Here is a 15,660-nt window from a genome sequence, read left to right as displayed (position 1 = left end):
CAAATCTTGTGTCTCAATCTTCATTCTGTTTTATCTGCTCACACTTCTTGTTAGAGCACTGTCTGAACACTCTACACTGAACACTGAACATAGTCTGTATCACTTAATGCTCCAGAATGTCTGTATTCCCTCTGCTAACCCAGGGGTAATTTTCTGAGTCTAGGGTTCCTTCATGCATGTTATGTTCTGAGGCTGTTCAGGTGGAAGGCAGCTCCTGGTAGAGTGAGTGCCCTTCTGGCATGAGTATCCCCACTGCCTGGTTACTTTTCACTCCCTTCATTTTCTTTCACACCCTTTCTGGACATAATTCTGAATTATTTTCTGGGTAGTGTCATCCATCAGATGTGTTAGATGAAGACTACACCATTATGCAACCACTGTTATTCAGAAATGCCCATAAAGAGGGTATGTTTTTGGAATATGCAATATTGAATTTTTTTTTTTTTTTTTTTTTTTTTTTTTTTTTTTTTTAAGAATATGAGAGAAGTTAAAATCTAAAAGACCTTTCCTGGTTTTAGGCAAACAAACTAATAACTATCCTGTGAAGCAGCCAAAGAAGATGTGTTGTGCAGGGAGGTATCAACATTAACTGCATTTTGTGTGGAGCTTTTCTGGCATTTGAAGATTGCTGGCACGCCTTGGGAATGCCCATGAGAGACCTGGGCAAAGACACAGATAATTTCTGAACTGTGTTCAAGCTTAGGTGTGATCTCTGTGTTCAGCAGTGCAGCACTGTCAGTCTGGAACTGTGCAAGGCAGGCAGAGAGGCACCAGGGAAAGTGTACAGGAAAAATAAAATTGTGCTCAACATTAAGTAGATAGAAAATGAAAATTTGTAGCGTTGTGTTATTTGAGTTTTGGTACCTGGCTCCAATCTTAAACAACTTTAAATACCTTTTCTGTGTTTGCCAGAAGGCACATGTTGTAATACAGTATGGTGAACTTTGATTTTTCTTCTATGTCCTTATTTGAGTCCCTTCTGTTGTCCTATTTTTCATAACAGACATATTTGGCCACTGTCAAATTGAATGATTTTTGCATACTTGGTTGACCAAGTCTTCTTTTTCTAATACGCTGATACAGTCAACTGTGCCAGTAAAACAATTATGCAAAATTGTGTGTAAAGGTTTAATGATACATGGCAGTGTTCATTACAAATCTAATTGCAGTTCTTACCATCTTTTCATAAACTAAAGGTTTCAAGAAGTTTTAATTTGTAACTGTGGTTAATCTCTGGTTTTAGAAAATATGCTTAATTTGGCAGGCAGAAAATGTCTAAAATAAAGCCACTGTAAAGTTTGGAAGGAAGCAATAAATGGAAGTAGTGACTTGGAGGAGTTCTGGTGATGTTTTATCTGCTTTCAGGTGGTGATTATGAGAACTCTGCATTATTACATGTCTCATTAAGTTACACAGTGTTATTCATTTTACCTTACAAATCCTAACTATGTATGGCTGATTGTGCACTGGCTCTATAATGGGATACAAAGATATAATGATGGAGATATTTAGTCATCATTCTTTGCTGCTAACTACCCCCCTAGAAAGAGAGAATGGATTAAAGCAGAATTGAGGTTTGACATCTGATTTCTACTTGGCTAACTGAATATTGGTTCAGAAAATGAGCAGTAAAGCACTGTTTAGCAATGCTTTCACTGAAGCTGAAAATCCCATGGGTTTTTCTTGGTCCAGAATAGAGCATTTAGAAATATTTCAAAACTGATATTTCCACTTCATGTTTGCACTGGTATTTTCTGATTTCTGCCTTGCTGCTTTCCTTGGATCCCTGGGTGGGATTTAATCCTGCCATGGGAAGTAATAGAGACTTGTATTATTATTAGAACTGTCGTTCTATAGAGAATCATTTTTGACTGGTCATTATGAACTGCAGGGAGAGGCCTTCTGCCCCAGCCACCACAGACAGAGCACGCTTCTCCCCATCCCTGCTGAGACCATCAGGCTGTGTGTGAGGGAGGAGTATTGAAAGAGGCCCTCCTTTCTGAGCCTTTGTGGTTAACAGTTGTCATAAGCTGTATGTTGTCTTTGTCATAAGGAAGCATTAAAAAACAGAAAGACTGGGAATAATGGATAGCCTCATGATGCATTGTGTTACCTTGTTCATTGAACATGAGCTGGTCAGCACATTTGGCACTCAATGTAGTCAGATGTGTGAGCTTTTCTGTTCTGAACACAGCGGCTTGTATAAACAGCTTTAACTTACTGCACTCCAAAAGCAGAGACCTGAAGCAGTTGTGTAAGATTGGGGAATGTTAATTGTTCGTGAACACGAATGAGCTTATAAATAGTTGTTTTTGCAGTCTTATGTGGCTCATCGATGGTAGCTGTGTCCTGCCAGAGAAAAGAAAGGAGGATGTTCTTTTTTTTCTTCACAGAGTGCTAATACTTTCAGTTTGCTGTAATGTGCCTTTAACAAACCGTGAACTTCTCTCCTACTGAGCCACTGCATCTTGCCTACATTCAGTGTAGGCAGAGAACCATTATACTAATCCACTCTACCATCATATCTCTAGCAAACACATGTAAGTGTTTTCTTTAAGTATTTTGATGCAAGCGGTGTTAATTCTTTGATTTGGCAACATAAACAAGCAGGAGATTTTGACTTCTCAACTTTTTAACCTTACTTGTCTACGTTATGATTTTCAGCTGCAGTGTGTTTTGACAAATGTATGACAGTAACATTTGGAGATAGGCGAATAAACCTGCCACCTCACAACAACCTTAGAATGCTTCACCTCTGCAGGTAGCTTAACTTTCCTATGTAGGCACTGAAATGATCAGTCTTTCACTTTGTTCTTTAACAGGTACGATTGTACGCAAGGCCTGATGCAATCCGAAGAGGATCAGGAGACTATGCCCTAAATATTACAAGAAGACTCATTGAATTTTATGAAGATTATTTTAAAGTGCCCTATTCCCTGCCTAAATTAGGTAAGATTTTCCCTAGAATGTGAAGTTCACGCAGAGCCCAGGAAAATGCCTACTTGTTTAAAGGAAATTCATGACTGGAATGCACAAGACTTCAAAGTAAAGAATATTTAGGCTAACTTAGAAGGGTAAATAAGGAATTTTTTTCTCTCTTCTGGAGAGGAAAGGAAGTCAAATTGTCCCCTCTACAGTCTTGCACTGAAAGGAGCAGGAAGCAGACAGCACTTGGACTTGTTAGTGAGTGAAACACTGGGAAGAGAACTTGGCAGCTTTCACTGATGAGTTTCTTTTTTCTTTTTTGAATGCTGTTTATTTTGAGCCTTGCTTTCATTAGGAAGCCATTGAGAAGCGTTTATTCTGTAATATTTATATCTTGATGTCTTTGCTTTAGATAGGGAACAGAATTGAGAGTATTTGTAGTAAATGGGAGCCTCTTACAGTGTAAAGAAATATCTGGTGTTTGTTCATGTAGTTAATTTTTGATGGTTAACATATGTTTAATTGTGTTGTAGCTTGCTGAAATAATTGGTGTATACTGGTTTTTGCAGCTCAAGTTACCTAAAGTAGAAGCTGTCAATTTCTGTTATTTTTGAAATAGTTTCTTCTTCCCTTTCACTACAATCATTTATTCCCTGATACACTTGAATATTTTACACTGTATTATTACACCTTCCCTACTTAGGGGCATGTTTGATCAAGATCCAGGAAAGCCTATTGCTCAACAGCAGGAAGGAAACTTGTATTTGATCAGAAGTGTTAGAGTTGGAACCACAGGTGATCCTCCCAGGAGCTCAGGGTCTATTTCATTAAATCCTTTGCCTGCTGAGTAGTGTTATTAGGCTTACAACTAACGATGCAGGAGATAGATAAAGTAATTGATGTTGCTAGATGAGGGTGTTGCATGAATATTTTATAGGCATGCTTTGGCATTTGTTTCTTGTTCTCTTTAAATGGTGGGTTACAGGCAGTGTTCTCCTGGTGGTATATGCAAACAGATTTAAACATGGCATGTGCATTAGATTTCCCACGTACCCTTTGATGCACAGTTTCAGGTATGTAATGGTGTCTTCATACTGTAAGTTACAGACTTACTGGTACTGAAAATTTAGAAGGAAAAGTATAATCAAAAACTTTTCTCTGAATATAAATGAAGAGCAGTGGGACTCCGATCATTGCTTCAGATAGTTTACTGTGGATGCCAGGTAACAGCAGGCAGTAGTAGCTGTTTCTGTTTCAGAATATCTTTCACAATAGCAATGTACGTCCTTTCAACTCAACATGATTTATAGGTTATCATTACACTGTTGCATTTCTTTTAAAACTATCTTATTGGAAATTAGTATGTTGAAGTTTGCATCCCTTTGCAACAGAATGTATATTTTTTTCCATCAAGTGTTCATAGGAAACTTGTGTTAATAGGAAGTACTGCTTGAAAACTTGAGCTATCCTATAGTATCACTACAAAATAGTTAGCAAAATTTATTATGCTATAGCAGAGTTGAATTTATTTAGTGTAAAGAAATGTAAGATACAGAAAATTTTAACATTTGTGATTGTAAATATTTTTGAAAAATTGAATTGAATGTGAAGTACTTTGTTCCTGGTTCAAGAGAATGCTAAGATCACTAAGCTTAAGAATACACTATTGCCTGTAATACAACTGAGTGCTGATATTTAATTACTTACTTTTACTGGAAAATGGAAGATTGGAGACAATAGTGTGGCTGATGAATAGAAGATGAAAACACTGCAGTATTTCTACAATCGAGATTTTACAGTAGTATTAAGTCTATCTGAGGGGTCTAATGAGTGACAAAAAGAAAAGCATTGTCTACAGCTGTTGAGGGAGTGCTCATTGTGAGAATGCTTTGATACAGAAAACGTGCCTGTACTTTCTGAGGCAAAGAACTTCAGGGATGTTACCTGGTGTGCTTCTGTCCTCGTTGCAGAGCATTGTGTACTTCATTAAGGTTTCTGTCTACAGGGCACATCTGAGGGCATTTAGGTTTGGAAAATGTTGCTTTATCAGAGGAACCTGGGCTCATTTGTAAATTTGTGTTGTTGACATCCCTTTCCACAGACACTTGGCATATTAAGTTATTGATCGTCATCTGAGATTGTAGTAAACTAGCTAGGATTCTGTACAGGAACCACTTTGTCCTGACAGTTTTGACTACTTGCCTGTCCTTTGACAAGGCTTTTTTTTTTTTTTTTTTTTTTTTTTTTTGCTGTACTTATTTGCTGTCAGATATTTGTGGTTGCTGTTGCCTGTTGTGGGCTTCTCTGAGATCTTTACAGTGTTTATGGTTATCAGGAACTGTGGAGAATCTGGGGGAACCATTTTGTCATCCAGTGACAAACGTTTTTAAGAGTCTGACTGACTTCGACTTCTCTGAACTCTGCTGACTTGTGAATATGCTGGGACAGTAGAATCGTTTGCCAATTGATGTGAATTCTGGTAATGAATGAGAAATGGGGATTTTTCTCATTTGAATAACCAATTTCCACATTTAAAAGTTCTACTTAGCTTGTAGATATGCAATTTTCTTCCATATCATACTATGAACTTGAAGATGATCATGTAGGGTTTTAAACTAATAGCTCTTGTTTGAATTTCATTTCTGAAAAATAATTCAAGTCTTTAAAAAAACCCACATTTTCCAATATAATGTCATTATAAACAGTAGTTAAAATGAGGGGTGGATAAGGCATTGGATTTTACTTAATTCTGGAAAGATATGCTGTAGGGTTTTTAATTGTGTTTCTATGGTTATTGAATATAAAATACATTTCTGTATTTGTGTCACATATTTAGTTTTAATCCAGTTTGCAGTACACAAAACCTTTTCTTCATATGTGCAGAGCTTTTTCTTGCAGGGATCTTTGAGTCTGGAATAGTTTTCCTGTGGGGAATGATTAGGTAAGCAAAAGCTTTTCATGCTTGGACAGTTGTGACTCTTTAAGCTGTGAATGATATGGAGTGGAGGGGCTGACTGTCTCTTCCAGGGAAGAATAAAGGGCCATGCTGTGAGGTTGGCAGGAGGCAGGTGCAGAGAGCACAAAAAGATTGCAGCTACTGAGGCAGGTGGTAGATTTGTGAAACTTGTCAAAAGAGGTTGTAGATGCAATCCATAGGTCCAAAGGAAAATGTGAACAAATGCATAGATCGCTCCGTAAGTAATGCCTCCTACTTATTTCAATGTAAACTACAACAGGTGCAAAGAGCACAGTAAATCTATTTGGTATAGCAAATTCTGAGCTATGAAAAACTATTTTTGAACATGGCCACTACCATTAGCCTATGCGTTTTTGCCAGCAGTGAACAAGAGCCTATGTGCCACACTGGTAAAAATCTGCACCGCCATCGGTCTGCATGGCTCCTCTTTCATGTTACTGTTGCCACTGCTGTAACACATCACCCACCACCTCACTGTGCTCACATTCACTGTTTGGTCTCCATAGATGTTCAGGAAGCATCAGTGAATGTCAGTGAATGCCATTTTTTCCACTTGGAGGAATTCAGTGATACAACTTTGCTTCTTGCATGCTCCGTGTCAGATGCTATTCTGCCTGACTGCTCCTCTGCTGCCATCTGTCACACAGCAACAAAGTGCAGTGGAACGTTGGTGGGAGGGTTCAACCTCAACTGCCGTACCTCCAACATCCACCTCTGACATCATAGGCCAACATAATAACATAGGAGGCATTACTTTCAGAGCAGCCCTTGAAAGAGTCCTGACAAGTGGAAGAATGAACAGTTGAGGAATTGAGTTTTAGATACAGAAAAAGGATAGAAGAAGGTGAATGCTTTTGCTGTTCTGTCTTGAGGGTTGTAGAAATGAATCAATATTTAATCTATGAATGCTATAATGTGGTGTGCAAGTTAAAATATATCTTAAAAAAATGATATATTTTTCAGGATTTGAGGAAATCTTCTCTGCAGAATTAGTACATGGCAGCTCCAAGGTTATTTAGGATAATTTAATGATGTTTTTTTTATGGGTGTATGCAAGGTACTAATTACCTTGTTTGTGCAAAAATGATAAGGTCTTGTTTTCATTATACAGCACAAAACACTTTGAAGTTTTGAATGCAGTCTCAGAAAGGGTTTTTCCAAGATGTTCAGTGAGTATGCTGCACAATGGAAGACAAGATTGAGCCCTTAACATTTACTCTTAGAATATTTTTGAAGAACAGAGTTCAAATTTTGAAGTATATTATAGAGGAGTTTATACTGTTTCTTACAGTGTAAGAAATTGGTCAACCATGTAAGGAAGAGGCTTAAAGGGGAACTGTTCTGACTTTCAGAGGAAACTCGCATGTTTCCTGATTGTTGACAGTGAATATATTGATGAGTGAAAGTGGTGTTGCCTTTGTCTGTCACATTGGAGGTCCAGAATGAAATGTTGGGATGATGTTCTATGGTGGTTGAATGATTTGCTGATAATTTTTATCTGATTACTTTACTATTACCTTAACTCTGACATTTTCCCAACCTGTTCATTGGAATATTGCTTTCTGACCTGCTATCCCTACATCTGCACTCTTTTCAGCTGTTACTATTTTCTGACTTTCCTTTGGTTGTCCTTCCTCCCATCTCTAGCTCCTTTTTGGATGAACATAACTCCATGTTCTTGCCTGCATTCTTTGTGTTAGTTCTACTGAGTTTCACAATTCCTACCCTTGTCCTTGGTCTTTATCCCTAAAAAGGTAGCCATCTGTCCAGCTCTGGTGTGGAATTGCTGTATTACACCAAGAAAGGTAGCTGATTTTTCTTTTCCTATCTATAAAATGAAAACAGTAAGCAATACTTTTCTGGTCTTGTTTTAACAGTAGTTGAAAGTGATTGTGAGTTTTTTCTTGGTTCCCTTTTGATTGAGAGGTTGCCAGCCTGATAATTTACGAGATGCTGATCTGATCTAACCTCTAGCCAAGGGCTTCTAGAGTTTCATGGCATTCTTATGAGATCAGGGTTACAGTTTCTATCTGAGCTGCACATAATCTTTTTGAAATATTTCCAGTCTTTCACTGAGAGACAATCCATCACAACCCTGTAGGAGAAAGGGAAAGGAACACTAAACTTAATAAAGTCTGAATGAGTGGTGTATTAACAGTGTTCTGAATCTTGAAGGAAGAACTGCAAAAAGAGTGATGCTCTGGAAGTGGGGCATTTGACTTCTGGAATGAGAAAGGTGGGAGGGCAGGCACTTAGGACTTGATTCATGTGCGTAAACATGGTTATCTGGTAATGTTTAAAATGCCTTGGAATATCCTGAATACTTCTGGTTCCTGCTCCTTATGGCCTCCAAGTGAGATGCTTTTGGTCTGGGGCAATTTCATGCCTGACAGCTCCACATGGATATTTTTAATAACTTGAAGCATCTCAAATGGGCCTATCATCCACGTTTAAGCAGTACAGGCAGAATCTTCTTTGACTGGCTATTTGAAACATGTCTGGTGACTCTGCACACATTTTGGTTGACATAGAGCATTCGTACACAGAACAAACTATGTCACATTTACCTTGACCTTTGCAGCTTCTGTTTTGAGACTGCTTTTCTCTTCTAACATTTCTAAAATCTGAGCGCTTCAAAACAGCAACTAGTCAGCTCTCCAGAGGGAAAAATTCCTGCTCCAGCCTTAGCAAAAGACAATGTTTTTCTCTGAACAGTGCTTTGAAGTATGAAAAGGAGCTGTGAGTTAATAAACTGAAACAAACAAACATCACCATAGCATGATGTTAAGAAAAAAAGGGAAAAAATAGTATTCACATAGGACTTTGTCTTAATGTATTGCTATAAACTATGATAAATGGTAAGCTGATGCTTTTCAGTGATTAGTACAGCAGATTGTGATGGGCATTGAAAATGGCTTCAGAAGTTTATTGAGAGGAAGCTGATTTCCCTTCCATGACGCAAGCTTCAATCTGATACAGTTTGCAGGAGACAAGAAAAATGACATAGAGAAATAAAGCAGGTTTATATAGAATAAAATGAATAGTCACTGGTGGAAATAATCCTCTTCTAGTGAAATGCTTTCTTTTCGTTATGTAGATACTGCCCTCCCCTCTTAATTAGGCCATGAATAAAATCCAAACCTCTCAAGCAAGGAAAATGCTCAGAGGTAGCATTATAGCCAGTTGCTATATGCTGTTCAGTCAGCCTATAGTAAAAAAGGTGACCAAATCTGACAGCATCCCCATTGGCTACTCAGATAAATCATCTTATGACACCAGTTGGCTTTTAGATGATTAATTAAGAAAATGGGAGAGGGTGATGCTGTTATGAGATTGCTACAGAATGTGGCATTGTTGGAGACTTCATGAAAATGCCAGAGCTATTTGAGTCATGAGAATGTGTCGTGCTCATTCCTTCCTGTGCATTTAAAGAGGCTTTTTCCTGCGTTTCTCATAAGTAAAGCATTTGAGCAGTTGGCAACAATGTAGAAATGGATGCACTGAACTTTAGCAGTCTGAAAGCAGTGTCTACTCAAAGTACATTACCTTGTGAGAAATGTAGATGCCTTCAGAAAAAGATGCTATTTTTCCCCCACAGTTAGCAGAAATGAATCATCTGCACAGAGGTACCGGTGGAGGTATCTCTGCTAACTGCAGAGAGAGGAAATCTGGCTAGTTTAAATTTGACATCTTTCAGCCATCTAAAAATCAGATAGGATGAATTCTTTCATGGAAGTTATAAAAGTGTTTGATAGATGCAGAAACTCTACAGAAATTATGGCAACTCCCAGGAAAATATGTGAACTTCTACTTGGTAAGAGAGACTTAACCATCTAAAAATGCAGGAATATAAAATAATTTTCAGATAGCCATGGCTAAAGTAGTTTTCATTATTGCTCTTTTCACTCTGCTACAGCAGAGCTGTCATCTGTGATTGTCTTCTCCAGGGCTGCAAATGATTGTTTATTAACTTAATCATTCTGTTCTTCTCCAGAGTTGCTCACTTATGAATATCAGATTTTTGAGAATCAGAATTGTGATCTCTGCTGTAAAACAGTATTGTTGGAACAGGACCCTTCTTGACCATGGCCAACACAAGATTTTTTTTTTTTTTAATAAGAGCCCACTGAAGACTGTTAATAACTCCACATCTGAGAGTTGAGAGAGTTCATCATACTTTCACCAGCAACTACAACCTTTTTTTACTTAACTTTACTATAAAGTTACTATAGTATGTTTACTATATTTTAAAGAAACTTTTAGAAAAGAAGCTTAGTCCATGGCCCCACAATGAGTTTCGTGTTTGTGTAGGCATTGGGAACTGCAGTTTCTATGATGGGATAGGGGCTGTATGTTCCTAGAATACTGGGAGAGCTGTTTGATGAACATAGCATGGCACTTCAAAAATTAGGATGTGGAGATTAGAGCTTTGTGGAGGGAAAAAAACAAGTATAGAAGTGTTGGAAGAAAGAGAAAATGATAGAACAGGGATGTGATGGAATTAGATGACATTCATGAGGGTTTGCACATAGATTCCTGGTCAGTATGCAGGAAGACTGGATTTGCAGTAGGAAGTGCTAAACTAGGAATTTCCTTTTAATAATCATAGCTATAATGTTAAGATTGAATAGAAGTAGGTAGTGCAATTGGTCTAAGTCAGTTAATTAAAGCACTAAGGAGAACATAAAAGAACATGGTCTATTTTCTCGGGATTAGGCTGGTGTGAGGGTTAGAAACATGACAGTCTCTACATGTGGAATATATTTTAGCAGTGTTATACAGTGTGTTTGAGTGTATTGTCTGCTGATGGAGAAGGAAAAAGACTGCTTACATGATGAAACAAATGGTTCACTTCTGCAGTCTTTTGCAGTGAAAGGTGTTTAAAAAGCACCATCAAGATGGCTGTATATCCACAACAGAATAATGGTATAACACAGCTAAGAGACTAACAGAAGCATGGTCATAAAGGCATATTTGAGTAAGCATGTGAGGAATTACCTCACTTGCTGTAACTTTGAAAAATTGTATCATAAATTTAAAATAGTTTATTGTAAGAAAAGTTCCAGTTTACATATAAACAGGGGATAAACCAAGGGTACTAGGCTGAGTTCTGACAAATTGAGGTTTTTCTACACTGTGTGTAAAGTGGAGTCTTTCCTCCATCAGAAACAAAGCTCAATAATACCAAGGTATTTTGCCAAAGGGGGCGGGGAAAAAAAATGCTGCTTTATACTGGTCCGCATCCAACACTAAAATAGCTCAGTCAGACAAATATCTTCAGTTTTAGTGCAGACAATTTTATTTTTTTTGCTAAGCTTTTGACAAAGCTTTTTGTCATGATTGATTTAAATGAGTAGTTGTACTTAAGAGAACAGCAGTATGTCTGATGGCATTGTCTTTTCTTTCAACATTGTGGTAACAGTTATCAGGCCTCTTGCATTTCATTTGGAAAGTGGAGAAGACCAAGTTTCAGGCCAGGAAGCAAGTTCAAATGAGTTTAACAGGAGTTATGAATGGTTGCAATGAACTCTTTCTTTCAGTCTTGTCTAAACAGGTTTGTTCCGTACTTGTTTCAGCTCTGCCTGGTGTCAACACTTGCTGAATGCTGTAGGTTCCTGCACTGGCTCTCCAAACCTGAAAGAGTTAATGCCATGCCAAAGCCTGTTCAGAACCTTATTTAAGATGCATGACTTATTTAGATTAAAACTCACAGAGGAACACCAGTATAGCCTACTTTCTCAGTTCACACAGGCTAGAGAGGCTTTGAGGAGTTTTCTCTTGTCTTTTCCCCTCACTCCTAGTACTTAGAGCTGTTAATAGTTTGCTTAGCTCCCTGTTTTCCTTCTCCTAGGTAGATCTGACATTTGAAGAGTCATTAGATGTGTGTTTTAAGGCTTTGCTGTATTTTAAAAGATGCTTTGTAACTTCTACTTACTCAGATGCTTTAGTGGCTGGAATGACAGCTTCCGTGCAGAAAGACTAAAAGATAAGAGCAAAAGGAGATTTCAACAATACTTGCACTGTATTCATTTGTATTTTTTTTTCCCAGAGATTACGATTGATTCCACAGCAATTTTGAGAAGACTACCATCATTTCATGCTGATTAGAATTTGTAAGAATGTGTGATTTTAATTGTTTTTAAAATCAATATCATTTAGAAATGAAAATAAACAAGTTAATTGGATTTTTTTTTTTTCTTTTTTTTTCTGCAGCACCAGAGAAGCATTCCTAGTAGCTCTCCAGGTTTTCAGTGTTAGAAGGATTGGTCTTCCTTGGTATAGCTTGTTATGCTCTCCATGTGGTATCGTGACAAAGTTTGCTTTCCATTAGATGCTGGTTTGAAGGCATTAAACTTATCACTTTGAGAAATGAGTTTCACTAGGCAAAGCTGATAAGAAAGCACTTTGTCCATTGACTCACTTAAGCTGACTTGCATTTGCTTTTGTTCTTTTTTTTAATGTCTAGCTAGAAATTTGCTTGTATATCTTAAAATCTTGATGTTATTCACTCTTACTGTAACACGAAGGTCCTTAATTGTCCTACCAAGAACAATTATTCTTCTTCATTGAGGAGAATATTATGCGCTGCAAAAAATGAGAGGTGCTCACAAAAACATTCTATACAATTATTACTTTTATTTTTTTAAGAGTTATGCAGTACTAGTGCTGTGAGAGACACAGGAAAGTAATCAGCATTCTGAATATTAGAAATAGTTAAAAGTCTGTGCACAGATGTATTAAAGTCTGTACGTAGATGTATAAAATGAGCCTTCACATCTTCCTTCTGTGCTGTGAAAAACCATGGATACAGACATAAAGCAGATATTTTCATATATCATCAAAGGGCATGAGGAGTTTCTTTCTAGAGATTATGACAGTGTCACGAAAAGATTATAACACGTTAAAGTGGGACTTAAATAGGCCAGAGATTTCTGTCTGTACAAAAGATGTGAAGAATTGTATAACTAGCAAGCTGAATAAACCTATTGCTGCTGCCTAGATTCTGTTGGCTTAGTTATAAACCTTCCACCTGTACTAGGTAGTTTCTGTAAGCTACTGAAATTCAAAGGGATGTACGTGCTCACCTTTTATTGCTTTCGCTAAGGATATTGTAACTGAAAAGACATCCTAACGCAATCAAGTATGCTACGTTTGCAGCACCTTGCCTGAAGCAACTTCATTTTCGCATTAAAGAAACCAATGATTTTCAGCATAAAGATGAAAATATTAATATGGCTGAACAACTTTCATTAAAACAAGTGAACTGTTGCTGTAGATGCTTTTTTTTTTTTTTTTTTTAAATGCATGCTGGAAAGTTTCTTGAAATAGTATCTGGACATTAAGAGAATCACTTGAGGACAAAAAAAAAAAGCACAAAAAACTGTGGAGGTATCTGGCAGATATTGCTAAACTTGCTTTTCCTGTTCTCCCTGGCTGTGCATATAATTCCCCTCTTTCTTTGCATCTAATATATTCAAATGCAATCTGCTTGTGTATTTAAAACATAAAATTTCCAGATCCAGGATCAGGTCTGCAAAAGCTGCATTTTCCTTCCCTCTCTCTGTGATTCTTATCAGTAATGCTTTCTAGTGAAGCTGTCCTCATGAAGATATATATTTATTATAGTGATAGCACACTTCAGAAAGTGTATTAAGCTAAACCAACTCCCACTGTTCAGCTCAAAAATATGTTCCTTGTCATATGCTACTACTCACTGAAATTAAACTTAGAAAATATTTTAGACTGGAGAGATTGAGTCACTTTTTTCTAATGGTGTGCTCCACTTTGGCATGGCTGTGCGCACTTGTCCTATTTTACATTATGGGGCGGTTGGATCCCAGAGCAAGTGGGAGGGGGGGAGGGAAAGTTACACAAAGACACGTGAAAGACAAGCATTTAAAAATGTATTCTGAAGACCTCTGTCACAAGTGTCTGCAGTTACTGCTATCTCTCTGATGGCATAGATAAACCTTTGGAAACCTTGTCAGAATGACTCCTGAGTCTGTGGCGTTGTCACCGATCCCTCAGCTCTGTAATGACAGGTGCCTCCTAAAACAGCAACACAAGTCAGTGGTTGAATTTCCCATATGAAATCATGTCAGATGTTTTCATAATTGTCATAGTACCTAAGCATTTTATAATCACTGCTGTCTGTTTACGCGTAATGCATCTCAAAAATGAAGAAGTACTGGGGCTCAGTTGTACTATTCAGAGGTGCAGTGGAAAGTAGTAGTGCTGAGAGGAGATGTTTTGTTTATAAGATCTGCATAGAGTTCACTTGTCAGATGAGATGTGAGTGTATAGTGCAAGAGAAAAGAAACAGAAGGCAGTTGGAATATTTTTTCATAATTAATTATTGATTATTCAGTGGCATGAGAGGGACATAAATGTTGCTCCAACATTTCCTACTTTGAACTAGTCTGAGAGTTCTTCTTTGTAGGGTGCTAACTGTCAGGTGTGGAAATACTTAAAATTTCATAACTGTCGGAACTGCAACTGAGATACATAGAAAAATACGTTATATGGCTTTTAACTGTTAATTTAAAATAGTTTCCTAGGTATTTCTTATCCATATTCTTGAAACAGTTTAAGTTTTGGTTCTGTCTTAAGGTAATCACGAATAACAGTTTTGTGAGGAAGCATAACTGTTACTCAGTAACAACCAGATACACCAAGAATGCAGTTTTATGCTGCATGGCGTATCTCCAGGTATTTCTGTAGAAATTCTATAAGTTTCCAAATGATTAAGAGGATGTGAATTGCATACGCTGTGATTAATAACAGAATATTATAATGTGGCTCTTACCAAACCTTCCAAAGGTACAAATGTTATCAGATGACACCAAAGGATATCAGGAGTTTCTGCAGATTGTTCAGAGTAGCAGTTATCAGACAGCTTCGTCTAATGCCCTTATTGCATTTGAAGGCAGTTGGATGAAGGTCCAATCCCAAAATTCACACTATTATATTTTCACCGGTCCATTTCTTAAGTAAAAGAAAAATATTGTAAAAATATAAAGGTCTCTTTCTCCATAGTCAAAATGCCATTGTGAATATGGAATATAGAATAGTAAAATCCAAGTACTTAGCCAAAGGGAAATTTAATGTTACAGTTGTGAAGTGAAGAAGTAAAACAGTACAAATGAATATAATGCAATTTTAAACAACAAAACTATCCCTATAAGTAGTTTCTTGTCTCTCAGAACTGTGTATATATTTGTCTGAGTGCTATTTCAACATTAATCTATCTTTCCAACCATGCTTATGTACACATAGATAGACACATGCAAACATATACTCAGTATCTTGGCTCTGTTTATATATAATATGATTAATCCTGTTAATTAAGATTTTATAAATATTGTTTTGTTGATTATATCCCAATCAGCAGGTACCACACATTTCTGGAGGCTCTCTCAGGTCATAGTTCCCATCTTTCTGTTGTCATGTGATAAAATAAATTGTATGGGGGGGGGGGGTGGGGGAAGGATTAGACATCCCACAGCCAAACGTGGTTGCACAGCAGAGCAGGGAGTTTGGGAACATAGAATCTCACTTTCAGTCATTAGATGAGTTAGGATCTGTGGATAATTAAGAACTGAGTCATTAGTGAGAGTAATCTCTTGCAGGTCCTTGTCTGAAGGTCTTGTGAGGAAGATGGAGCCTGTTTGCAGCTGTGGCTGTTGTCTTTCCTTTTCTGGTGACCTTTTTCTTGCTGCCTCCTCCACTTACAGGTCCTCCTTGGAGTATTGTTTCAT

General features: G+C 37.4%; 1 protein-coding gene across 1 annotated transcript in view; it reads left to right on the top strand.

Moving 5' to 3' along the window:
* Window positions 1–15,660, top strand: part of TRHDE (thyrotropin releasing hormone degrading enzyme) — a gene marked incomplete at both ends in the record, with an annotated part of 207,291 nt that overhangs the window by 36,690 nt on the left and 154,941 nt on the right. The window contains one exon of the mRNA XM_079538556.1: window positions 2,823–2,949. Coding sequence (XP_079394682.1) covers window positions 2,823–2,949 — 127 coding nt within the window. The remainder of the gene's footprint in view (window positions 1–2,822; window positions 2,950–15,660) is intronic.

This window comes from Tetrao urogallus (assembly GCF_951394365.1).
Source record: "Tetrao urogallus genome assembly, chromosome: 1".
In the NCBI taxonomy this organism is placed as follows: Eukaryota; Metazoa; Chordata; class Aves; order Galliformes; family Phasianidae; genus Tetrao; species Tetrao urogallus.
The sequence above is the reverse complement of the archived record's forward strand: the minus strand, read 5'-3'. Positions and strand labels throughout refer to the sequence as shown.